At 46.2% G+C, this 27,078-nt stretch overlaps 1 protein-coding gene across 2 annotated transcripts in view; it reads left to right on the forward strand.

Moving 5' to 3' along the window:
* The window catches only part of LOC138530138 (uncharacterized), a 249,224-nt gene that overhangs the window by 152,561 nt on the left and 69,585 nt on the right, over positions 1-27,078 (forward strand). Inside the window, exon 4 of one of the 2 annotated variants that reach the window (XM_069640885.1) lies at positions 17,225-17,373. In XM_069640885.1, coding sequence (XP_069496986.1) covers positions 17,225-17,373 — 149 coding nt within the window. Of the gene's footprint in view, positions 1-17,224; positions 17,389-27,078 lie in introns of both variants that reach the window. The other variant, XM_069640886.1, reaches the window with a different exon arrangement.

The following is a 27,078-nucleotide window of genomic DNA, read 5'->3' on the forward strand; positions in this document are numbered from 1 at the left end:
CCGAGGAAGTCATTGACGCCATCGGCGCCGAGGCCGTCGAAGGCCATGCTCGGGGCACTGCCCTAGAGGTCTGTGTCGAAGCCATCGGCGCCACGCTTGATGTCGACGTCTATTTTTCTTGACGCCTTTTTTGGAGGCTTTACCAGAGGTACCCCGTGCATCGCTGGAAACTCAGAGGAAGGCCCTGAAGAAGTCGGTAAGGCCTGTATTTGAGCCTTTTTCTGTACCCTCTTCCAGCCTCTGGATTACATCTCTGAGGTGGATGAAGGGTCTGAGGAAGGTTTGGTTCCTGATGAGGTTCTTGATGACCTGTTTTCTGGTCATAGCCAGTTGGAAGACCTGCGTCAGTCTTTGCACGACGCCAGTGGTCCTGATACCTACCCGGAAGTTGAGTTTGGCAGGCCTGAGCCTGGTACACATGCTGAATCTTCGTACAGGGGACTCATGTCGAGGGTGATGGAGTATTTGGGGTGGTCTGCGCTACCAGTGGATTTTCTGCAGGATGACCTGACAGATATCCTTGACCAAGGTCCACCCACTGACCGGTACTGCCATTTCATATGGCTTTACAGAGAAGGGTGGCAGCGGCTTGGACTGCTCCGTAAGCAAGTCGTTGCTGAAAAATACCGTCCAGCCAGTAGCGACCCCTGCTACTTGACTACACAGCCTACTCTGGAGAGTTTGGTGGTGCAGGCGGCTACGGCCCCAGCAAAGCAGGTGTCGTACCCAACAATCCCTCCTGATAGGGACAACAAACGTTTTGATGGCTGGGCGAAGAAAGTGTTTTCTTCAGGGGGTATGGCTTTACAGGCAGCCAACTCCTTGTGTGCCTTAGCATGTGTCTTTGGCGGCTGAACATATTCCCGAAGGGGAGGAATGGGATGGTTTTCTTGCCCTCATTCAGGATGGCAAGGATGCCATGTGGGAATCCGTTCAGTCGGGTCTGGACATGGCAGACTGTGTCAGCCGTTCCATGGCGGCGAGCACCGTGATGTGCAGATTTGCGTGGTTGTGGAAGTCTGGGTTTGCTCCTGACGTACAAGCCCGGCTTCTCAACATGCCCTTTGATGGTGAACATCTTTTTGGCAGCAAGGCTGACGAGAGCCTTGAGAGGTTGCAGATCTCCAAAGCTTCAGCAAAGTCGTTGAGCGCTACAGTTCGCCAACCTCTGCCTTTTCGTCCTAGGGGACAGCAATGCAGGGCAGGTTCCTTTCGATACTACTCTTCCTTTGGTAGATCGAGGGGAGCTGCAAGTCAAAGGGGCCACCGTAAGAGTACCAGAGGTGGAAAACAAGGTACTCGAGGTGCCAAGGCCGCTCAGGCAGTTGCCTCTTTGCCCAAAGGTACTGCCGCAGCCGCTTCAGCTCAGTCATGAGGCCATGTCCCATGGTTCGCCAGTTGGGGGAAGGCTGGCCCAGCATCTTGTAGAATGGCGTGCCATTACTTCAGATGTGTGGGTTCTGGAGATCATAGCCCACGGCTACTGTCTTCCTTTCCGGCAGAGGCCTCGCGACAATCCACCAGGGAATCTCTCTTTGAAGAGTCCGGATCCGCTCCATGTGCAGGAAATCAAATCCCTGCTGGAGAAAGGCTCCATAGAACTGGTGCCTGTAGCGGAGAGGAACAAGGGATGGTATTCCCCATATTTTTTGATCCCGAAAAAAGACTGGGGATTGAGACCCATCATGGACTTGCGTGGTTTGAACAAGCTCCTCAGAAAGGACAAGTTTAAGATGGTTACTCTCTCTCAAGTCCTCCACGCCCTTCAACTTCAGGACTGGTTGGTGTCTCTAGACCTCAAGGACGCTTACTTTCATGTGCCGATTCATCCCCAGCTCAAGAAGTACCTGAGGTTCGCGGTTGGCGACTTGTGTTTTCACTTTCGGGTCCTGCCGTCTGGATTGACCTCCGCCCCGAAAGTCTTCACCACTGGTGGTGGCATTGTATCTCAGGAAAGGGGGGATTCATGTCTACCCCTACCTGGACGATTGGTTGATCAGGGCATGCTCTCCCGAGCAAGTCCTGGATCATCTGTCAGTCACCTGCCACTCCCTTCACAGGCTGGGCTTCTCCCTCAACTTGAAGTCCCGCTTGACACCTACCCAGCGGCTCCAGTACATCGGAGCAGTGCTCGACACATCCCTGGGGCTGTGTTTTCCTCCCCAGGTGAGGGCTCATCACATTCTGCAGATGGTGAACAAGTTTCAACATGCCCAGAGTCTCCCGGCGTTGTTGAGGTAGTTCGGCCTCATGGCATCCTGCATTCTCCTGGTGCCAGAGGCCAGGCTGCGGATGTGATCTCTGTAGTGGGCTCTCAAGATGCAGTGGTAACAGTCCTCCGGCAGGATGTCGGATCCCGTTCAGCTCCTGCCCTCGGTCGCCCAGGATCTTCTGTGGTGGGCCGTCGAAGGAAATCTGATGAAGGGGGCTCCATTTTGGTTACCCTGGCCGGAGGTGACGATCGTGACGGACGGATCCCTCATGGGATGTGGTGCACATGCCAACGAGTTGACAGTCAACGGTCGTTGGTCTCCATCGCTGTCCAGACTCCATATCAATCTGTTGGAGCTGAGGGCCGTCGGGCTAGCCCTGAAGGCTTTTCTGCCGTCTGTGCTGGGGGAAGACTGTCCTGATTCTGACAGACAATAAAGTGGCCATGCACTACCTCAACAAAAGGGGGGGGCAGGCTCTCTCTCTCTCTCTCTCTCTCTCTCTCTCCCTCTCTCTCTCTCTGTGTGCAGAGAGACGATGCAGCTCTGGTTCTGGGCCATCCAGCAGGAAATTTTGGTCTCGGCAGTTTATCTGGCCGGAGACGAAAACGCGGCGGCGGACGCTTTGAGTAGGCAGAGCACGGTCTCTCACGAGTGGGAGCTGGCTCATGAATTTCTCCTGGAGATCATCGCCCTTTGGGGGACCCCACAAGTGGATCTCTTCGCCACCAGTGTCAACCAGAAGTGCGAAAGATTCTGCTTGTGGGAATTTCCTCCAAAAGGAGCCTTAGGGAATGCGACACGTTCGTGGTCCTTCCCACTGCTGTACGCGTTTCCTCCAGTCCCCGTCATTCCGCAAGTACTGCAGAGGTTACGGAGGTTCGGTTCCCGAATGATCCTCATTGCTCAGGCATGGGCCAGGAGAACGTGGTACCCGGACCGTCTCGACATGTCCATCTGCCCTCCATGCTGTCTTCCCTACCGAGACGATCTGCTCTCATGGGAGGTGGGTCAGGTTCTCCATCCAGAGGTCAAGTCCCTCAACCTTCATGCTTGGCTTCTGAAAGGTTGAGGTATAAGGTTTGGGTTCTCCCTGAAGACGTGATGGAGGTGTTGCTTTCGGCCAGAAGGCCTGCAACAAAGTCCCTGTACCGTTGGAGAAAGTTCTGCGACTGGTGCAGGGTTAAGAATGTGGATCCTTTTTCATGTGCCATTCCTGTGGTTCTGTCTTTTTTGCTTTCGTTAGCCCACAAGGGCCTGCAAGTGGGTACCATTAAAGGTTACCTGGCGGCACTGTCCATATTTAAGCGCTTGTCTGAGGAGTGTTCTTATTTTAAAATTCCTTTCATTTCTCAGTTTCTGAAAGGGCTCACTAATGTGTTCCCACTGTCTCCTTTCCAGGTGCCCGGTTGGGATTTGAACCTGGTTCTAAAGTTCCTCATGGGAGCTCCGTTTGAGCCTTTACATTCTTGCCCTTTGAGACTGTTGACCTTGAAAACTGTATTTTTAGTTGCGGTTACTTCCGCTCGCAGAGTGAGTGAGTTGCAGGCACTTTCCGTTAAGTCACCCTTCACAGTGTTCCATAAAGACACGGTTGTCCTTAGGGTTTGTCCTTCTTTTCTTCCGAAAGTTGTCAGAATTTCATTTAAGCCAGAAGGTCATTCTTCTAGCGTTCTATCCTCCTCCGCATCCTGGTAAGGAAGAGGAGAGGCTCCATAGGTTGGATCCTAGGAGAGCTTTAAGTTTCTACATCTCACGCATGTCCCGGGTCAGAGTGGACGATCAGCTCTTTGTAGGATACGCTGGAAGGCGTTTGGGACAAGCTGTTACTAAACAGACTTTGTCTAGATGGATTATCTTGACAATTTCTGAATGTTACCGCTTGGCGGGTAAGGACCCTGCGGTAGGCTTACGGGCCCATTCTACTAGGGGTGTGGCTGCCTCTACTGCCCTGCAGAGGGGTGTTCCCATTCGTAACCTTTGTGAAGCAGCCACATGGGCCTCCGTCTTACTTTTGTAAAACAATACTCCCTGGATTCTATCCATGGGCAAGATTTGGCCTTTGGCAAGGCGGTCCTCTATTCTGCAATTTAATTGGGCATTCTAAAATTCTAAATTGTTTTCCCACCCCCTTACGTTGGTACTGCTTTGGGAGTCTGTCATAGATGTGGAATACGTCAGAGGAACCAATCCCTTCGAAGAACAAGTTACTTTCTTACCTGGTAACGTTCTTTCGATGGGATGTTCCGACGACTTCTTCCACATCGCTCCCTCCCTACCTGCCCCTCTACAGAATTTCTTATGCGATTGCAGCTTTCGTTTCCACAAGGCTTTCTGTAGTCCTTCTGGCAGAAGATTGGTGCCACACATTCTGGGGAAAAAACTACAACTGAGGTTATGGGCGTCATGTGTCCTACTTATAACATCCGGTGACGTCGGCTCGACGGAGGCCCTTGAGGACAGCATATCGACGTCATCGACGCAGTACGCAGAGACCGAAAAATTTCCGAAGCAGCACAGCTGTGGTGATTACCTGTCATAGATGTGGAATACGTCGTCGGAACATCCCATTGAAAGAACGTTATCAGGTAAAAAAGTAACTTGTTCGTCTAGATTCACACAACAGGACTCCCTAGGCAACAGACTATGGATGAGCTGGTCGGGGATATGCGCATACGCTATTCCCACCAGCCCAACTCATCAGCAAGATTCACAAGATGCACCAAGATAGATTAACAATGATAGTAATTCTACCAATGTTGGCAAGACACTCATGGTACTCGCACCTAATTCACGGTTCTCTATGCCCACGGATCAATCCTCTCCTAATCTAAGACATATTAACACAGAAGAACTAACTGATAACACACCAGACACCTCAAACAACCAATTTAGCAGTCTGGCTCTTGAGATCCTAGAGTACAGTCATCTACAGCTCTACACAAGATGTATGGATATCATAAAAGAATCAAGGAAACCTAACTGACATTGCTACTTCAACAAATGGAAGCGACTTGTTTTCTTGTGCAAAAGATCAATCCCATAAATTGGTCTGCATCAGATGTGGTACTATATCATGCACTTGCTAGATTCAGGCGTCATGTACAATTCAGTTAAAGCACACTTTGTAGCCTTAGCAGCATACTCCACATCACAACACAAAACATTGTGGCGGAGAGTACCAGTAGTTAAAGCCTTTACGGAAGGAGTCAAACGCATAAACCCACGTGTCTCGCATCATTCCAGGATGGGATCTAAACAATGATCTCCCATGAGACCACCCTTTGAACCCATGCACAACATCCCACTTAAATAATTGTCACGGAAGGTAGCTTTTCTCATTGCTATTATGTTATTAGAAGGATGAGTTGCAAGCATGTTTCTGAACCATTTGTCACCATACATAAAAACAGTGATTTTAAGAACTCACCCTAGATTTGCGCCATAATTCATAGCTAAATTTCACATGAACTAATCAATTGAATTGCCAGCGTTCTTACAAAACCCACAGTAAAGGAGAAAGAGCACTACATACTTATGTGCGTAGGGCAGTAATGTACTACCTGGAAAAGACTAAAGACGTCAGAAAGGCACAATTTCATTGTGTCCATGGCAACAGGGAGAGAAGGGGAGGCAGTCACCAAGGCAACTATTGCCAGGTGGATAGTTGGATTCATAAAAATGTGCTATTCCATAGATGATAAAACATTGCCATGTACACCAAGTGCTCATTCCAAGAGAAGTACAGGAGCAACCTTTGCTTTTCTCGCAAATGTCCCAGAAGCTATTTGTAAAGCAGCCGCTTGGAGTTCAGTACATACCTTCACACACTATTGTGTGGACACACATTCAAAGTCAGGTCCACAAGTGGGTCAAGCAATCTTAATACACCTATTCTCTTCCAGCCCTTCAGCATTCCTACCTCCTTTACTAAATTCTGCTTCCTTGCTAATCTGTGCAAAGCATGTGAATCTAAGCAGATTCACCAGCTCCAGAAGACTAATATTACTTATCAGTTGTGACAAATCTCATGGATGTCGTCCCTTCTCCCCTAGATGGAGTCCTTTCCCATGAGGAAAGGGTGGTGAGGTGGCTACCTAATAGTCCCCCTGGGGATGGTATTCAGTGGGTGGATCTCATGGGGAGGGAAGCCCCCTGTGGGATTTTTGACAATGTGAGAACGCAGTATCCCATAGCCCACCTGACGCACCTTTCTACTCCCCTCCAACCAGTACATTCCCTAGTTTATCCATCTACATTTGCCTACTAGCCAGGTAGGAAGTACTGTGACGAGGAAAAGTGTGGACTCCTCAAGGGACTTGTATCCCTTCTGTATTGAAACAAGGAAGAGACCAACTGGCTCAATGGAAGTCCTCAACATCGGTACTGGGATGAGGAAGAAGTGTGGAAGCATAAAGAGCATCTTTACTGAACGGTCTAGTTGTCATAGGATTCCTATTGGCCGAGCTACTCTTAAAACAGATGAGGGAATCCCAAATCTGAAGGGCCCTCCCTGGAGGAACCGGGAAATTTGAGCTCTGTATGAAGGAAGGAACAGCAGAGGACGAGAAAGGTACCCACCTGCAGTTAAATCGCTCGAAGGTCAGTTGTGGAAAGGCTGGAGTGGGAGACAGGAGATGGAGCATCCAGCCGAACGAGAAGGCTGGAGCAAAGGAACCATCTGGGCAACGCAGCCTAGCAGCAGGGAGCTGATGCCGAGCCACTGCGATCGGAGGAGTCCAGGAGGCCTATGGGAACTGCTGTGGAAATGCTGCAGTCCCTGGAAGGATCGGGAGATGCTGGAGAGGGGAATCTAAGCCTGTGCACAACCGTGAGACACTAGTAATCACCCAGAAAAGGGTTGGGAGACCGGCACGGTTGTGGGGACCCCCAAAAGAAAGCGAAACCTTTGCCAAAAGGGTCTGGGACCCTAAAGGGCAAATACAAAAAGGGTCTGGCACCTTAGAGAGAAGCCTATGCCAAAGGGGTCTAGGACCCGAAAGAGCGAAGGAAACCAATACAAAAAGGAGTCTGGGACCTGAGAGGAAGAAATCAACTAATAAGGAGGATCTGGGCCCCGAAAAGGGGGGGAATGCCTGGCAGGATAGTGAATAAGGTGTAACTCCTGAGGAAGAAGGAACTGAGAAGGATCTGGGACCCACATCCAATGACAAATGGCCTCCGGGGTCATCATCATCATAGTCACTGTACCTGGCAGGGTAGTTAACCAAGTAGACTGGAAACACAGTGAACACAGGAGATCCTGAAGAGCACTGTGACAAAGGCCTGGGGGAGAAAGACATACCCCATGGTCTTATGAACACTGCGAGAACCAGCCAAGAGAAGAGATTCATTCTCTTGGCATCCTGCAGAGTTTTGAGAAAGACCAGGGTAAGGAAGACCCACCCCTTGGTCTTGATGAACATTGTGGAAACAACCAAGAGGAGGTAAGTGTTCTCATGGCTTTATGAAACATCTGTTAAAGGCCAGGAGAAGAAAGCCACTTGTCCTGGCATTGTGAGAACCATTGAGTAATCAAAGGGCTGGAGGTGGGAGTCATCCCCCCCTAATGCTGTGAAGGTACAAGACTTTTGTTTTGTTTGTTTTGCTGGAATACACTCAAAGAAACGTTTTGGAGACTTTTGATTTGCATTCCTGGAGAAGAACAAGGTTTGCTTCACCCAGAACTGGACTTCTTATACAAAGTGTAAGATTCCTTTGTCTTTCAGTGATAAATGGGTTAATCATCAAAGTAAAAGCCTGATTTGTTCTGCTTTGTTCAAGTTGGAATTGGATTGTCTAAAATGTGGCCGCACAATCGAGCAAGTGCTACAAGGAGTGCGGTTTCGCTGCCCGATGTCGTCCTGACCGTTTTGCGAATGCTGTGTAATCTCGAGGAGTACTCCTCGTGATACATCTAAAGAGGATGTGGTGTGATGCCCTATTGACATTTATTGAGGACTCAATCAAATTGGAACATTGATAGCCATATTAACGCTGCATTACTATTCTCTCCTTAGAACTGCATAAGCCACACCTACTTTTTCAGCATGCTTACTTAAACTGGAACGCGCACGCAATTGCGCACGTGTATTCGAGTGAGTGCTACGAGGAGTGCTGTTTCGCTGTTCCGCCAATCAGCAAAATAGCCGGTATTTGCATTTAATTCTTTGTGATTGTGGTACAGTAGGCATTTTCTGCGGAAAGAAGTCTCCGACTTGGTCTTGACATTCTGTGTTTTAAGTAAATGGTGTTGTACACCCTTGTTACGGATATGCCGGAGAAGTCCGTATTTCTGCTTACTATCTCTCAGGAGGATAGGGCGGCTCAAATGTTGAAATCAAGAAACCTCCAAGGGAAAAAACGAAATCACTGGGTGGGGATTTAGGTGTTTTTACCATGCGCAGAATGATAAGTTAATGATTCCAACAAGAGTTAGTTTGCAGGCACAATCACCCACACTTACTGAGGAATATCGGATTGCCACATCTAATAAATGCATGACTAAGGCCAAGGCACAACCACTCCCAGTGGAGGAGGGGAAAGAGATAATAACCTATGATACGTTATTTAATTTCCATAGTCTGTCCCCTAATGAAGATTGAGATGGAGAAAGTGAGAAATGCCAAATTATGAAACGGAGGGTAACCCCCTAGCCCCCGTAGATGGGTAGAGAGGTAATTGTCCACGCAACGGAGCAATTTACGTACCCCCCATAACCTGAAGGATGAGAATACAGCCCAATGTGGAACATCTCCCAATGATGTAATTGAGGGAACTCAGGATCTGAATTATCAGCTGGCCCTAAGAGCGGATTAATAATGGGAACCCAGTGCCAAACTTCAGGGGAAAAGCGGTCAAGAGATATCGATCTATCAAACTCACCTATATTGTATCCAGAATCGGAAGATTCAGCGGAATCGGCAAGATCAACTTCGGTTTTCCTCATCCGATAGCTTCTGTTCTGGAAACTAGTTTGGCGTCCATTAACACAAATATGTGCAGTCTAACTAAATTGTACAAAAATTTGGAAAAAAGAATGACCAACAGAATTCGATTCTAAACGTACTGATTTAAAAAAGTTATTGGGTAGCCCATAATGTTAATCAGAAAGCATCAATTAATATAGGACATAGGTTTGTAAGTTGGCCAATAGAAATAATTGACTACTCAGTGGGCCTGGAACCAAGGGAATGGTTGGGGAGCTGGTTTGCCTCTCTATTCCAAATGTGATACAGGAACGGGTCGAAAATGAGGAGTATGTTATTAAGAGCTAAATCATGGAACGAGCACAAGGTAACAACGTTGACAACAGCAATCCTAAAATAGATCACCCAAGTGAAGATCTACCAGAACCAGTCACCCTATTTGACCTATTCCGAACTAAAAAGTAAGAAAAAAACACTAAAATCGCACTGGGGAAAACGACGAAAGACTAAAAATCATGCTCTTACTCATAGACCGAGTGGTAATAAGGCAAACAAATTCATAGAGGTCCTAACGACACCGAATACCGCAAAGAGATCCACCATGGAAACAGACGGGGAGAGGCTTAGTACAAGTTCAGAAACCAAAACACTGTTGAAAAGTCACCAATACAGAATCGGAAAACTAAACCAAATGTTGCCGAACATTTCTCAGATAATACTATAGAAGAGCTTAATTCGATAAGTATAGCTAATAATGACACTGATGAACAACTTTCAAATTTATCTCCCTACTCCCATGAAGAGATGCAAACTAATATATCAACACAGGGAGCCCCCACACATTTTGGGATTAGAGAGGATGAAGGCTCGGATGAAAAGGAATTCGATAATGAAGAATACCCCAACTTCTGAACCTTGGAGCAAAATAGAAAAGGAATATTGGAAAACAATAAAGGAAATTTAACTACAGATGTAAAAATAATGCCTACCCGTCAACATTGTAATTATTCAAAACAGGAGGAAAGGCAAGAAGTTAATAACCATACTAGGTATAGCCAGAAAAGTAATCAAATCAAGTCATCTGTGAGAAATGATGAAAACGTAAGAATACAAATGCTCGATAGATACCCTACGGATCTGTACCCAACTAGATCCACCTTGTTTAATGTATTCCAAACTATGCCATCCTTGAAATATATACAATCACAAGATGTCCAATCCGTTAAAAATCCTCAAATGGATACAGTGGAGTTTCCCTCTCAACTAGCAAATGAGCGGATATGGCTCACGAGAGAGAAAATTGGGCAAAAGGGTTTTGATATGTATATACATAGTGATAAGGAGAGAGCCAAAACAAAACATCCATTTGATTAAAAAAAAAAGGGAGTTACCTGATTGAAGATACCGAAATGTCGATACCCCAAATGAGACATAATCAGAGAGTCACCTGATCGCAGACACAGATATAGAGACACCCCAAATGAGACCTAACCCGGAGAAAGCAACATCAATTAAATTTGAACATCTATATATAAAATATGAGGGAAAGAGAGGAAATCTATCACGAGAGGTGTACTATCGAGAGGAACCGAAACATACTTGAGAAAGAAACTGGACACGTTTAACCAAAGCTAGCCAAGAAAAAAATCAAAGGAGACCTCTAATGTCAGGCTGATCAAGCCGATAATGCAACAGTAATAACCGTGTGGAACACAAGAGGATTTCCCCATTTACTTAAATTGGAAGCTAGCAATCCCTTGAGCAGAGCTCAGATTATATTTCTACAAGAAATTTGGATAACCACACAGCCTATATGACCCAGTTGTGAGGTAGCATGGATTCCAGAACTTTGAAAAATGCAAAAGGACGACCATCAGTGGGCTTATTAATAGCAGTGAAATTGAATATGGGTTATTTAGAATCGTGGGCATCACCGCATCCGGGCATTCAGCTAACAAGAATGATACCAATAAACACAAACTTAATGTTGAGTGATAGAGTAGCGTTACTTAATATTTATTGGAATCCATTAGCTAGCAAGTGAGGCTGACCGATTAATTGAACTAATAATTCAGATGTTGGACCAAATAGCAGAACAAGAACAGTGATATACAATATTATTGTCAGGCGATTTAAACATGACTTGCATCCCTAGTACTTTGAAGCCACTCTCGGGGAGTGCCAAAAAAATGGACAACATTAATGAAGGAAAGAAATCTAACGATTCTAAATGTAACAGTTTAAGGCGATATTCCAGCTGCCCCAACTTGGAAAAAAGGTCCATCGAATTCAGTTTTAGACTCTATATACATCATCACATGCACTTTGCATTCAAGAACTCAATACAATCTCTACCCAAGCTAGTGACCATATTATCCTAAAATGTCAATAATAGGTGTCAATAACCAAGCGCAAATATGATTTTATAGCACATAAGCCTTAATCAAGGTAGAAACAGGATTAGTTGGAATAGGGGAAACCTGAAGAGATTTAAATCACAAACGGACCAACCAGAATAGAGGTTGTTTCGTGAACACTAACCATGACTACACAGACTCACTGAATATTCTAACAGAGGAGTGGGCATCAAATACACAGGTAGTTTTTAAGCATAAATATACATATGATTCAAATATACATCAGTTGAAAATACAATATCGCGAAGGGAGAAACCAATTTAAGCACCTCCCATTGGCGGGAAGACAACAAGAAAAAACCCGCCTGAATACACAACACAAAAACGCAGTTAGAGGGAACCTTGCAAATAAAAAACTGAGAGATGGCGAAAGAATACTATCGGCCATAGCGACTAAGTCTACTGCGTAAATATGGAATTTGTTAAATCATAATAAATGTAATACTGAGCATTTAATACTAACAAATACAGTAAATGAATAAACCTGGATTAAGTATTTTGAGAAATTATTTTGGTGCAAAATTGGCCTAATTAAAAATCCACCACCCATAATATCGGAAAGTACCAAATTGCTCTTTGATCAGACTGATAACTTAATGATCATTAAATAATTAAGTTCATCGGGAGCTCCTTGTCCAGATGAACTGTCAAATGCGATAATTAAGGCCCATCCAGAACAATGGGCTGACATTTTGGAAATTATTTTTGTTACAATAATAAAGAATCAAGCGATTCTGCAGTCGTGTAGAGAATTAATAATCATATAATTATTTAAAAAAGGGATTAGAAATGATCCAGAGAATTATCGTCAATAGCGCTCCTGGATATACCTGGTAAGATTTTTGCAAGGCTAAGATTTAATGCAATGGCTGACCGGAGCCAAACCCATGGATATACATCAATTTGGGTTCATTAAAGGAGTAGGCACATCAACAAATCTATTTGTATTACCAGTTTTAAAGCAACACGTTTTTAAAAACAAGCAGCCCATGTTCTTAGCCTTCATTGATGTAAAAAATCATTTGACACAGTATCAAGAAATAAATGATGGAGAAAGTTAACAGATGCTGGGTGTCCGCCTTATATTTTATATTAGATTCGTCAATTTTATTTGAATACTTCAATAAGAGTGAAGTTATACAGGGATGGCCTGTTAACTGAAGCAATCCCAATTAACTTTGGACTAAAGCAAGGTTGCATATTGGCATCAATACTTTTCAACTTTTATATTAATGATGTAAATATGTACCTGAACGCTGTTAGATCGTTTCCACCAAAAATAGGATCCGGACAAGTGTTGAGGCTATTATATGCAGAGGATCTTGTGATAATTGATCAAACACAAATTGGCCTTCAAAGGAAATTAAAAGCCTTGGATAAATTTGCATCAGTAAATGGGTTGATCGTGAACACCGCCAAATACAATATAATGATAATCAATTATAAAAAGAACCAGCAAAATACTTATTTAACATGAAAGTTACATTAGTTAATGAGTATAAATACTTAGGTCAAAATATTAATAATAGCCGAACTGACCAACCGTATAAACTAGAATTAAAAGCAAAGATGCAAGCATTAGTTTCACACGGCAGAATTATACAAGCCAAATATGGGAAGTTCACATATGCTGTGCTAATTCAATTTTACAATCAGAAAGTAGTTCTGATAATTAGTTATGGAACTCAAGAAGTACCTTGATAACCAACCAAATTGGAATTTAATAGAAGGCATGTTTTGGAAAAAGGTCATGCATTTGCCTAAATCACTACCCATGTTCATCTTGAGATATGAATTGGCTTTAACATCATTGTCTGCCTCCTTGGCGTGGAAATCTTGAGTCTGTGGAAGAAGTGTTTACTAGCTAAAGATCATATGCAGACTTTGATTCCTCTCCTCCACCACGCTTTGATACAAACTAACAATAGCCCCATTAAGGAGTGGGACCAATACGGTAAGGACTTATTGTTAGGGAGAAGTCTCATTCTATGGCTAATTTCCCTTACCTATAGAGTCCCCCAGCAGCTTTGCTGGATTTGAAGGGTTTGTTTCTTTTTACCTGCTAAGAATGAGACTCTTTTTCCCACTCTTAGACATTTTTGCTATGTGTGTTATAGGCTATTTTTGTGTTTAATGTCTATGGGGTTTCTCTCACCTCCATAGGAACCATCTTTATTCACATGTTACACAGCACCCTCTGTGCAGTGACACAGGGGTGTCGTAGCGACCCCCAAACATAGACTCCATACCCTGGGACTGACTACTGTCTCCCAAGGCATGTAAAGTCCCCATTGACTTTACTAGTCAATTTTTCTGAACTAAACCAGTACAACCCATCTTACTATGGAGGTACTGGGAAGGGTTAATAGTTTTTCCCTTATGTTCATTTTCGTGAGGGTACCGTACAGTCCCTCTCTCAAAAGTTTCTGGCTGGTGGCAGTGGTTACTACCGTAAATATTCGACCGCAAATATTTTCCTATGGGATTTTCCTATTGTTCGAGGCTACCACCGTTTCTGACAGCCTCCAACATACCGCTGGTGTATTTTTATATTAACTTTATTCCGGTAGGTTTTATTTGCCAGAACTTTAATATAACTTCTTTCTCGTGTCTTTCTCTAAACTCCTAACCCAGGTCGGGTATCCTTTGTTCGTCCTTTTGGCAGGCTTCTGCCAAGAAGCCCTCCTTTTGGCGCCACTGAGTCTGGGGTGGGTCCATTGTGTGGGAGGGGGAGTAAGACCCCTGGACAGGGTTGCCTCAGCAACCCTTGTCGCACTCTATCCTGATAGGCTGGAGGGTCTCCCGCCAAGATGACCACTCCACTTTGTGAGTGACACCTAGGCTGTATGAATGGGGCTCTTTTTGCATAAAAGCAGGGTCCTGAGGACTGGAAGAGCAAGACGTTGCCACTGGAACTAAGAAGCCGAAGAGGAGAGAAGCCAAAGACATCTGCAACGACTGAACCGCCGGTGAAGCCCTGCTGCAGCGTCTCACCACTTTTCTCCACACGACAAGAGAAGATCTTCATCAGTAAGAGCCTTCTTCCCTTGAGCTGGTGGGGCTATCCAGTTTGCCAATCGCCTTCCCGGACCTGCCTTGGTCGAGTCGCCAGTACCCTGTACTCGGAGACCGGATAGCCAGGCACCCGTCCACCCGGACCACGATTTAAAGGAGCGTACCTTTTAATCGCCTGGCAGCACCGTGGTTGGTTTCATCCCTGGGTAGTGCAGTAACTCGAACCTTCCTCCATGGCGAGAGCCTCTCTTTCTCTGCTGGGTCCCCCGAACTGCAGGAACTACCAGGAACAACCGCCACCGCAGGAGCCACTTCTTCATTTATAAGGTACATTGTTCCGCCAGGCCGCCCTTTCTGCGTGGTAGAGCTAAAGGACTTTTAAATCCTTTCCTACCTGTTGGGTTGGCCACCCCTCTCTCTTAACATTGTCTTTCACCTTCTGCATCCACCTTTTCAAAATCGTTAACCAAAGACTTGACTGCAGCTACAATAACATTTTGCTCCTGGGCCCTTGCCCTGTATCACTGACTCTGGCACAGGCCTACTGACTCTGGCTAAATTTGTTAGAACTGTCTTCACTAGATTGCTTCTCAACTAGAACTGTGTTGGTGTGCCTACTTCTTATAACCACCCCTTCCTTCCCACTTTTAAACCTTGTGAAGTGCCATTTTACTCAGTTTTCATTTAAGTATTTGCTATACTGATGTACTGCTTTGCCTAAACTGGTTCACAAACTCGTGGGAAGTGTTGCTGGGGCCTATGAGAAGATATTCCTATATGACTTGTGTTTTCCCTCCCTTGTACGAAATTGCTAGAGTGCCATTTGTGTTTGGTTTTCAGTGTGCCATTTTGCTCAGTTTTCACTCTTGCTCAAACTTGTCTACAATTTAACTAGGGAGTTGTGTATACTTTCTTTGACTGAATTTAACTTGCTTAAGAACTGTGATAAATGTGTTTTACTAGAAGTGTATAAAATAAATATATATTCCTTTTTAATACCAAGCTTTGGTCAGTGTTTCCTTGTTCCAAAGTGCTGAAGGCCTATTGTGTAAACCCTGAATACTGCTCATCTCCCTCATGAGTTAAGTCTGACTGCTCAGCCACAGCTACCAACTAAATCTTTGTGGTACAGACTGATACCAAAGGGGATTTATTGCTCTCACCTGTAGTCCTAATCTTCTGTAGTGCTCCCTAAGGGAACTGCACAGGATTCTGCCTAACACTCATTAAGTAAAGCCAATATATCACAGCAGTGCCTTGTGGACTTCCCAGATAAGGCAAAGCTGAAATTCTGGAGATGGGACTGCTCTATGACGTGGGACAAATGTAACGTATATACAACTTTTAAAAGTGGGAAATCTATGCACACAGTCTCGATGTATTTGCAAAAGTTTCCAGATGTATATTTTGCGAGAATGTTAATGCGAATGCGATTAAACGTGTGGCCTACTAGAGTTCAAATGGCTAAATATGCAAAAAAAGAAAGATATCGTAACCATTAGTCGATTCTGAGGGACAAAGAAAAAAAGGAAACCTTAGAACATCTTTTTATCGTATGCCAGAGATTAACTAAATTGAGAAAATAAAATTTTAAACATTTTAGACTGTTAAACAAAGATGAGATGTTGAACATGATTTTCAACGGAACTTTATCGCTAAACATTGCCACTGTAAAGTTCATTTAAGCCCTAAGAATGAATGAGGGTGTGCCTGATGGATGGGTCTAATTCTTTTAATAAGAACTGAGCATCTCATGTTTTAAACAAGGTATAAGATTCAAAACTAATGCGAGTTGAGTTAGAACGGGGCTAGGGAAATTAAGCGACACATTTTATTTTATTGATGATCTATAATGACATTTTATTGATGTATAAAATGAATAGGTGTATATTTTAGATTGGTAATCTTATTGTGATTTTGAATGAGTGAGCTTTTAAAAGATGAATTGGCATGTATGTTAGACTGTTAAATTTTCCTTTTTTCTTTTTGTATTGTTTATTGTATCATTTATTTATATAGCGCCTATACACATGATAGTGTTTCAAAGCGCTCAACGTTGTCTTTCGCTTCTAAAATGTAATATGTAATAATTATGTTCTAATTTCTGATTGTATTTTTTTAAAGGTTGCTATGATAACAAATAACCATAAAAAATAAAATAAAAATTAGGGCACTGTATTTGGCCGTCAGATTAGGCATCTATTTTAATGGGCAGGATGAAAGACACAAGACGACAAAATTGGTCAAACAGTTTTTAGCACCCATTGCACCAGGTAGACTATGATGGGGACAGGGGAGGGTTTAGGTTGATGGAGGGACAGCAAGTTGGTGAGACCAGGACAACATGCTGATGGTGTCTAAAATGTGATTGGCTGAGCCCCAGCCCTTTCTGACCTTTCTGGGCGACAGTCTTTTGGAAATTATTCCAATAGCTCGACCGAATTGGATAGCAAGTCCACCCTTGCTTGAATACCTTCTCTTCTCCGTCCCTTTTATCTGTTTCGTTCACTGTACTTCTGTGTCTCATTCTCTTTATGTGCCTCTCTGATCTGTCTTTTCTCTCTCTGACCAATGTTGCATCTTTCCACCTCTGATTTGTCTCATATCTGCAACCACTCTTTTCTTTCTGACCCTCTCCTATTTGCCACCTGCAGATATCAGTGAGATGAACATCTTCCGTTTGAATTTTTGGTGTGGAGCCGTTGGATCCAAAGAGTTTGTGGACGAGGGGTACGACGTTGAACTCCGGTGCCGAGTAGAGACTGAGAGCTCACAGCAGGCCATCTATGAATGGAGCAGGAAGGTGAGTGTGGCATTGGTAAGTGATTGTGAGTGCAACCTCAACCAGTAAATGTAATCTAGTCAGGTGAGTGTGGCATTATCAGGTGAGTTGCTCCTCCACAGGTGAATTTCTCATCTTTGGGTCAGTGTAGCCTCATTACTGCCACAGTTCACATTCTGTAAAGACCATTCATGGAACCCCCACTGTCATTTAGCAGACCAGAGCTGAAAAGGTGGCTTCCTTTTAACAATGTCCTTCCATAGATGTTCTTACCAAGGATGTCTCCCAGAGGTATTGCAATGTTCTCCAGCAAGTAAACTCTGAACTCGTACTTTCCCTTGAGGTAGTGTAAGCTGGTTAAATATATCTTCGGGCTAAGTGCTTGTAAAACTGGAGTGGTCACAGACAATCTGTGTACTGGACATAAAGTGTGCAGCTTGCAGCATAGTTGAAGACCTCACCACGTGACTTTCACACTACAAGGCTATTGGGTGTTTGGTGATAGTTCGGTACTAAATTGGTAAACTCCAACTCACTGACACTATCTCCAGTAGGAACCTTCCGGCTCACTGAAAAGAAGTTGCTTCATTTACAAGAACTCCTGGCCAACATTCATGTCTTCTGAAACCCGGAACAGGAACTTCCTCCCTATGAAATCCAAAGCATTTTTCAGCATCAGGCGACGCAATGGCCATTGTCCCATTTGACCAACACGACTTCAGTATTACATTTGTCACTCTGCAGATTAGTCATGGCACTACTTCCTGGTACAAACCTTCATTGGACTACATGTATCCATCTAAATATTGCTGTGCCCGGCTCACATGTTTTCAGTAACCACAGGAGCTGCTATCTCGACATACACTACAAGCCCCTATTATCCGGTAGTTCCAACTTCACTGCTTGGTCATTGAGGCCTGGGAAGAAAAGACATTGGGATACAAAAAAACTCAGCCCCTTCTTGTATAATCTCAGAACCAAAAGACTCAAGGGAAAAGTTAATTTCTCAACTCTGCAGAAACCTCTACTCCCTTCCCAACTATGTTAGACACCTGAGAGCCGGTGCTCAAACTTTGGGTGGTGGAAAGGCTATTTCCAGTTCTTGTTGCCTTTTAGTCTTAAGACGTTGTCGCCTCAATAGTTCCTTAAACTTGCTCAGCTTCCAAAAGATACAGCAACAGGAATTTCTCATAGGAAATTAGACTTAGCCTGGAAGAACACCTATCTTGTGATCATTGTCTTTGTAGTCTATGGCTGTAGTAATTTCCACATTACCAAGTATTCCTCAAACGTTACTTTAACTATTACCATAATCCTTCCTAAATCAGTAACCTCCTATACTGTCCTTCCTCTAATCTAACTAATATCCTAACTGTTCAATCTAAACATGATAGAAAAAACCTTTCGAATGGATTGTGTCCTCCAACGTATTCCACATCTTTGATATGTAATGTCCACAGCTGTGTAGTTCGGAAACTTTTTCGGCAGAGGGCCTCCTGCCTTGATGGTGTCGGGTCGATGTCCCTCGAAGGCCTCCGTCAAGGGCGACGTCACCGGATGTTATAAATAGGACGCACGGTGCCCGTAGCCTCAGTTCAGTTTTTTCTGCAAACGTGTTTGCTTCGGAGACTCAGCGCGCCTCGTGTTTTACCTTGTGAAGATGTCTTCTTCGACCCCTCCGACTCTGCTGTCTGGCTCCAAGACCTTTTTCGGGACTACAAGTCTAAAATGTCGATAACCGACCAGCATCGCATTTGTTTGTGGTGCTTGGGCGAGAGTCACAACACTGACGACTGTTCAAATGCCAGTCGCTGACTGCTAAGGACTTGCGGGAGCGTAAGGGAAAGCTTCAGGTAGGTAGGGGTTCTAAACCCAGCAAGTCCCGTAAATCTAAGTCCAAGGGGATGTCCACCGACGACTAGAGGGGCGATTCTCCGTGTCAGGAGGAGTCCGCGGGTCTCGGTCCCGGAGTGGTTCCCACCATTCGTCCTCCTTGTCTCGGCATTCTAGGAAGCACCGTCACCGGTCACCTTCCCTGCCCTCCTCAGTAGATGGTGCCGCGAGGAAAGTGGCTTGTCTGACCAAGTCCTCGACTCCAGAGGAATGGGCTGCTTTTCGGGAGCAGATGTTGGCGATTTTTCAACCGCAGGGCACAGTTCTGTCCGCGCCTTCTGGCGAAGACAGCAAGGAACGGTCTCGTACCGTGGCACGCACGCCTTCGGGCTTGTGTCCTCGACACAACTCATCGGGAACCTTCGAGGTCCCGTTCGGACAAGGCTCAGGATAGTCGCAAGCGATGTATTTCCCGGGCTCGGTCCTCATCTCCAGTGAGACCACAGAAACTGGGCAAGGGCTCAAGGGTGGCATCAACTCCATCGTTGCCGTGTGCGGTGGATACTGACGTCAAAGCTGTACCTTCGTTCCAGCCCTCGGCACCATCAGCGCTGTTCTCGATGCCGAAGCCGTCGGCACTCTCGACGCCGAAGCCTTCGGCACCTTCAGGTATTTCTTCCCGAAATTTACCGATGGAGGTCCCTGATGCTGTAGATCCTCATAGGAAGGCTACTTCTATGTCTGTGAGGCCGGTGGTGGACTCCAGACCCTATTCTGTCCCGAGGCAGGGTTTTTACCTCCCTCTGGGTGACGTATATGAGGAGGAGGAGAGGTTAGACTTCGATCTGGACCCTGTTGAGCCTGATGTAGCGCCTGTCTTTTCAGGAGACAGCCAGTTGGAAGAGTTGAGGCAAACTCTTCATGATGCCAGTGGTTTGGACACTTCTCCGGAAGTGGTATTTGGCAGGCCTGAGCCTGGGGCTCAAGCTGAGTCGTCCTACAGGAGGCTCATGGCTAAGGTCACGGAGTATCTGGGCTGGTCCAGTCCTTCTGAAGATATTGTACAAAATGATCTAACAGACATTTTAGATCAAGGTCCGGTGTTGCCTTTTCATCTGACATTACAGAAAAGGGTGGCTGCTGCTTGGCAGTCTCCGGAATCTCTTCCGGCTGTTAACAAGTCGTTAACCAAAAAATACTGCCCTTCCGGTAGCGACCCCAGCTACCTTTCATTGTCACCCCACTCCGAGAGTTTGGTGGTTCAGGTGGCTACAGCCACCTCGAGGCAGGCGGCGTACCCTACCATCCCTCCTGATAGGGACAGCAAACGCTTCGACGGTTGGGCACGTAAGGTGTTTTCTGCGGGGAGTATGGCGTTGAAGTCGGTCAACTCCACTTGTGCCATGACAAGATTTTCACACACTCTGTGGAATTGTTTCGTTAGCGGCTGAGCATATTTCCGAGGGTGAAGAAAGGGATGGGTTCCTTGCTCTCATCCAAGATGGCAAGAATGCCATGTGTGAATCCCTTCAGTCGGGTTTGGACACAGCCGACAGTGTTAGCCGGTCCATGGCTGCGAGCACCGTGATACGCAGGTTTATGTGGTTGCGAAAGTCTGGTTTTGCTCTGGATGTGCAAGCCCGTCTTTTGAACATGCCCTTTGATGGCACGCGTTTGTTTGGCAGCAAGGCTGACTAGAGCCTTGAGAGGTTGCAGACTTCCAAATCTGCGGCGAAATATTTGAGCGCAGCTGTGCGTCAACCTCTGCCTTTTTGTCCTAGGGGACAGCAGTGGAGGGGAGGTTCTTTTCGTTACTACTCCTCCTTTGGTAGAACGAGAGGAGCCGCCAGTCAAAGGGGTCAGTGAAAAAGTACCCCTGGTGGTCTGGGGGGGGGGGACAGAGGTGCAAAAGCCTCTCGGGCCTCTGCCTCGTTGCCTTCAGGTGCTGCCGCAGCTGCTTCAAAACAGTCATGAGGCCATGTGCCATGGTTCGCCAGTTGGGGGCACGCTGTCTCAGCATCTCGAAGGATGGCAAGCCATTACTTCAGATGCGTGTGTCCTGGATACAATAGCCCACTGCCTTCCCTTCCTAAAGCGGCCTCACAACAATCCACCAGGGAATCTCTTTGAAGCTTCCGGATCCGCTCCTTGTGCAGGAAATCTTGACCCTGCTAGAGAAAGGCACTATAGAACTGGTGCCTGTAGCGGAGAGGAACAAGCGTTGGTATTCCCCATAGTTTTTTATTTCAAAGAAAGACGGAGGATTGAGACCCATCCTGGATTTACGTTGGTTGAACAAACTTCTCAGGAAGGACAAGTTAAAGCGGTTTACTCTTTCTCAAGTCCTCCATGCCCTTTAACTTCAGGATTGGTTGGTGTCTCTGGACCTACAGGAGGCTTACTTTCATGTGCCGATTCATCCCAAACATAGAAAGTACCTGAGGTTCGCGGCTGGCGACTCGCACTTTCAGTTTCGGGTCCTGCCATTCGGATTGACCTCTGCCCCAGGGTCTTCACCAAGCTAATGGTGGTGATGGCAGCCTATCTCGGGCGAGGGGGGGGGGGGGGGGATTCACGCCTACCCCTACCTGGATGACTGGCTTATCAGTGCATGCTCTCCAGAGCAAGCATTGGCTCACCACAGTCTCACCTGCCGCTCCCTCCACAAGCTGGGCTTCTCCCTCAATTTCAAGAAGACACATCTGACATCTTCCCAACAGCTCCAGTACATCGGGGCTGTGTTGGACATGTCCTTGGAAGTGCTCGTCTCCCAACGTAAGGGCTCATCACATTGGGCATTTTGAAACCTGTTCACCATCTGCACAGAGTCTCCTGGCTTTCAAATTCTTACGGTTGCTTGGCCTCATGACATCCTGAATTTTTCTGTTGCCAGAAGCCAGGCTGAGGTAGAGATCCCTGCAATGGGTCCTCAAGATGCAGCGGTTACATTTCTCGGGCAAGATGTCGGATCCCGTTCCGATTCCACTCTGGGTCTCCCAGGATCTTCTGTGGTGGGCCAACGAGGGGAACCTGATGAAAGGGGAACCGTTTTGGCAACCAAGGGCGGAGGTGACTGTAGCGACGGACGCTTCCCTCACAGCATGGGGAGCTCATGCCAAGGACTTGACTCCCAGCGGTCGTTGGTCTCCTTCGGAGTCCAAACTCCACATCAACCTGTTAGAGCTGAGGGCCATCAGGCTGGCCCTATAGGCTTTTCTGCCATCTGTGCGGGGGAAGACTGTCCTGATCATGACGGACAACACAGTGGCCATGCATTACCTCAACAAAAAAGTGGGTGGGTAGGGTCACTCCCGTAAAGAGGCAATGCAGCTCTGGTTCTGGGCAATTGAGCAGGAAATGTCACTCTTGGCAGTTCATCTGGCCTGAGAGGACAATGCGTCGGCGGACGCTCTTAGCAGGCAGAGCACGATCTCTAACGAGTGGGAGTTGGCTCAGGAAGTCCTTCTGGAGACCTTCACCCTTTGGGGAACCCCACCTTTGGGGATCTTCGCCACCAGTGCCAACCGGAAGTGCGAGAGATCCTGCTCAAGGGAATTTCCTTTGAGAGGAGCCTTAGGAGACGCATTTGTGGTGGATTGGTCATTCTCTCTGCTGTATGTGTTTCCCCCAGTCCCCGTCATTCCTCCAGTGTTAAGGAGGTTACAGAGGTTCGGATCCCACATGATCCTCATTGCTCCGGACTGGGCCAGGAGAGCGTGGTACCTGGACCTTCTAGAAATGTCCCTCTGCCCTCCACGCTGTCTTCGCTACCGAGAGGATCTGCGCTCTCTCTCTCTCGTGGGGAGGGGTTGGAGGGGGTGTGTCAGGGGTCAGGTTCTCCATCCAGAGGTCAGGACCCTCAACCTTCATGCTTGGTATCTGAAAGGTTGAGGTATAAGGATTGGGACTATGTGATGGAGGTGTTGCTTTCGGCCAGGCGGCCAGCCTCAAAATCCCTGTACCGTTGCCGTAAGTTCTGCGACTGGTGCAGAGGACAAAATGTTGATCCTTTTCAGTGTTCTGTTCCCATGGTTTTGTCTTTCTTACTTTCTTTGGCTCACAGGGGCCTTCAAGTGGGTACCATTAAAGGTTACCTTGCGGCGCTGTCTATCTTAAAGCGCTGGTCTGAAGGTGCTTTAAGATGCCTTTTGGCTTCACAATTACTTAAAGACCTCACTAATGTGTTCCGCCGTCCCCTTTCCAGACAGTGTTCTTGGTTGCGGTTACTTCCGTTCGCAGAGTTCGTGAATTGCAGGCATTTTCATCTAAGCCGCCCTTTACTGTGTTCCACACGGATAGGGTTGTACTGAGGGCACATCTGTCCTTTCTACCTAAGGTAGTGTCTGAATTTCATTTGAGCCAGAAAGTGGTTCTTCCTTCTTTCTAGCCTCCTCCCCATCCTGGAAAGGATGAGGAGCGACTCCCTAGGAGAGCTCTCAGCTTTTATATTTCTAGGATGTCTAGGATCAGCTGGATGATCAACTCTTTGTGGGGTATGTTGGTCACTGATTGGGCAAGGCTGTTACCAAACCGGCCTTGTCCAGGTGGGTTAGCCTCACCATTACTGAATGTTACCGTTTGGCGGGTAAGGACCCTCTTGATGGGTTGCGGGCTCATTCCACTAGGAGCGTGGCAACTTCCACAGCCCTGCAGAGGGGAGTTCCTATTCGGAACATTTTTGATGCATCCACATGGGCTTCTATCCACATCTTTGTTAAACATTACTCCCTTGATACACATCATGGTCAAGCTATGGCCTTTGGTAAGGCGGTTCTTTATTCTGCCATCTGATTGGGTACTCTAAATTCTTTTCCCTTCTCCATTTTTTGGTACTGCTTTGGGAGTCTGACAAAGATGTGGAATACGTTGGAGGACACAATCCATTCAAAGAACAAGTTACTTACCAACTGGAACGTTCTTTCGACTGGATGTTCCTCCAACGTATTCCACATCGCCCTCCCAGCCTGCCCCTCTGGACAATTTCCTATGCGATTGCAGCTTACGGTTCCGCAAGGCTATGTGCAGTCAGGTAGGCATTGGATATGTGCATGTCACATGTTATGGGGGAAAAAAACATACTGAGGCTACGGGCACCGTGCGTCCTATTTATAACATCTGGTGACGTCGCCCTCGACAGAGGCCTTCGGGGGACCTCGACCCGACGCCATCGACGCAGGACGCCCTCTGCCGAAAATGTTTCTGAACTACACAGCTGTGGACATTACATGTCAAAGATGTGGAATACATTGGAGGAACATCCAGTCGAAAGAATATTACCAGTTGGTAAGTAACTCGTTTGTCTAGGGTAAACAAACGTTCACCTGCTAAATATGCAGTACTTTCTATGCTGTGAATTTGCAACCCTGGTCAGACCTGGTCCATTCTCCCATTTGATACACAGCCAGTACTAAAATAAATACTCTCCACTGTTATTGATTGAGTAACTTAAGTTGCACTGTCTTTCCGCCATAACCTGTTCTTAGTCCAAGAATCCTCAAAACTTGTCTCTACAATTTTCTTCTTGAACCATCCCAACTCCCCAGAATAAGGCTTCTGGAGTAACCGCATATCTCACTGGGTGAACTTCTATTGTAGTATCAGATGCAAAAGTTGCGGTCTTGACATAGCCGAACCTCTGTAGAGTTTGTCTGGTGAAGTTCAGTGTCGTTATATGGATCATCTGCCGGGTTTTGAGGAATTGGTGTTCTTCCACTCGACCATCTGTGGCTCTGTTGGAAGTTGGGTCTCGCCCAGCCTTATGGCTTCTAGGGTGCAGAGTGTAACACACAGGAAAGAGGTTCTGAGAAGCTGAGCATGGTCTCCATGGGCAGACCTATTAGTTGAAAGGCGGTTGAGGTTACTGGCATGTGGCATATAAAGGATTTCTGTGCACCAGCATAAGAATGTAATGCTTCTCCCACCGATGATAGCATGTGACCCACACCATGCCTCCGAGCTGCACAGACAGACAGCACTACGACATCTACTAAAGGGCAACAGTTAAGGTATAAATAAGGGCTACTGGCACACGTACACACTGCTAGATTTTTAAAAGGTACAATGATTAATCCACCTCCATATCCATGATGGCAGGTGCATTTGTCGTCCCCTTGGGAGAACCATGACATGCTGTAGCCTTTGTTCCAACACCTAGCTTATTATCCACTTCAATAATGACAGCAGGCTGTATGAGGAGCAATTAGGAGTATCTTTTCATTGCATCAACCTTGCTAAGACCAGGAGGGCAGCTCCCTCTTCGTGGTTCCGCAATCCACTCCCGGGGAAATGACTCGTTTCCCAGGTTTCTTTCCACCTTCAATGTAATTCAGAATCCTAAGTGCATATGTGTCCTTAGGATTTTCTTATGCAGTTAGTTCCCCACACCTGGGTTTGCCTGGTATACTCTCCTGCCAGGGCTTTGAATTCAAACTCATGGGCACTAGTTCCAGTCGCTTGGGGCACATGCAGTTTCTTTACCCAGTTCTCTTAATTTGTTCATTCACTTTGATACACAAATAAATACCTACTATGCTCTCCTTCAGGTCATAATACACAATGGTTCTCTGGTTTTCCCTTCTTTGCCTTCCCCGCCTTCGTACTGTGGGTCCCAGATCCCATCCCCATGGTCAAGGACTTCCGATACTTTGCCCGACAGTGCTTTTGTGTCCCACCCATTTCCCTGGGCTCACCGGTTCTTTTCCTGCAGTCTCTCTGCATTCCCGACTCTGAATCTGGTGCTTCTCCATCTCTTGCTGCTCCCTCTGACTGGGCAGGAACCCCTGGCAGGCCCTGGGTTGTCATCCCAGCTCCCTCGACTGTCAGGAAGCACGTCTTGCTTCCTCCTGCTTTGCCACAGTCTCCCTCGAGCTTCGAGCTTCCCGAAGCATGTTGATCACTGGGCTGCCTTCTTCCTCTAACTTGCCACTCCATCTTCTGCACTGCCGCCAGTCAGTGCACTCCCGGTTTCTCGGCTTGCCTGTCATCGTGAGAGCTTGGGTTCCCCAGCAACACCTTGATGGATGGATGGATCTCCTGTTTTCAGTGTTCTCGACCTGAACCAGGATGAAGAAGACAAAGAACTTCATACTTCTCTTCCCGACATGGTTTTAAACCATGTCTGGCCAATTGGATTCTTCCAGCTACTAGACGGCTGGTGTTGGTTCTCATTTGGAGTAATCATCATTGCTCCTTGCCTCTTCGTTGTCTCAGTTTGTGTCATTTTGTTCGTTCTCTGGGACCTCCCTCTTACCCCCTCATGTGGTCCTCTCCCAAATAGCCGCCCCCAGGGTCAGGATCAGGTAGCGGCTGTTGTCCCCTGGCCACATGAGGAGAGGCTACCTCGGGAAAAGTAGTGATGACATCAGATTCATTACAATATGCTGTTTACTGCACAACGCTTGGTGTTCAAAACAGTAATGTCTAGTAACTCAATGTGCGTTTTACCCGCTGCAACCAATCTATTGTTCTGATCGCCAAAATAATCTCCATTTGCTTAGGTCAGGGGTGCACAATTGATTTTGACAGAGGGCCGAAATTACCTTACATGAGGGCTATAGTGGGCCGAAAAGTAAAAGTGGGCGGGGCGGTAGGCGGGACATGTCAGGAGGCTTTTTCAACCCCCAATTTGTATTAAACACATGGAAAAAGATGTTTTTGAGGGGTAACGATTTTTATTGCATTTCAAACTTACATTTTGTACTACACATTTTCCATTGCTATCATTTATTTCGATTTAGTTATTGTATATCGTCTATTTAATTAAATTATATATATTTTATTGACCCTTGATTGGAGATTGTTATTTTGGACTGCTATAGTTTGCTGTTTGGGTTACCCAAGAGGAGTATGGCCTTTGTTGAGTCAGGTTTCCTCAAAAAAGCAAAGGGTGTACAT

Source organism: Ambystoma mexicanum, chromosome 1q (genome assembly GCF_040938575.1).
Source record: "Ambystoma mexicanum isolate Mex_15411 chromosome 1q, UKY_AmexF1_1, whole genome shotgun sequence".
NCBI classification, from domain to species: Eukaryota; Metazoa; Chordata; class Amphibia; order Caudata; family Ambystomatidae; genus Ambystoma; species Ambystoma mexicanum.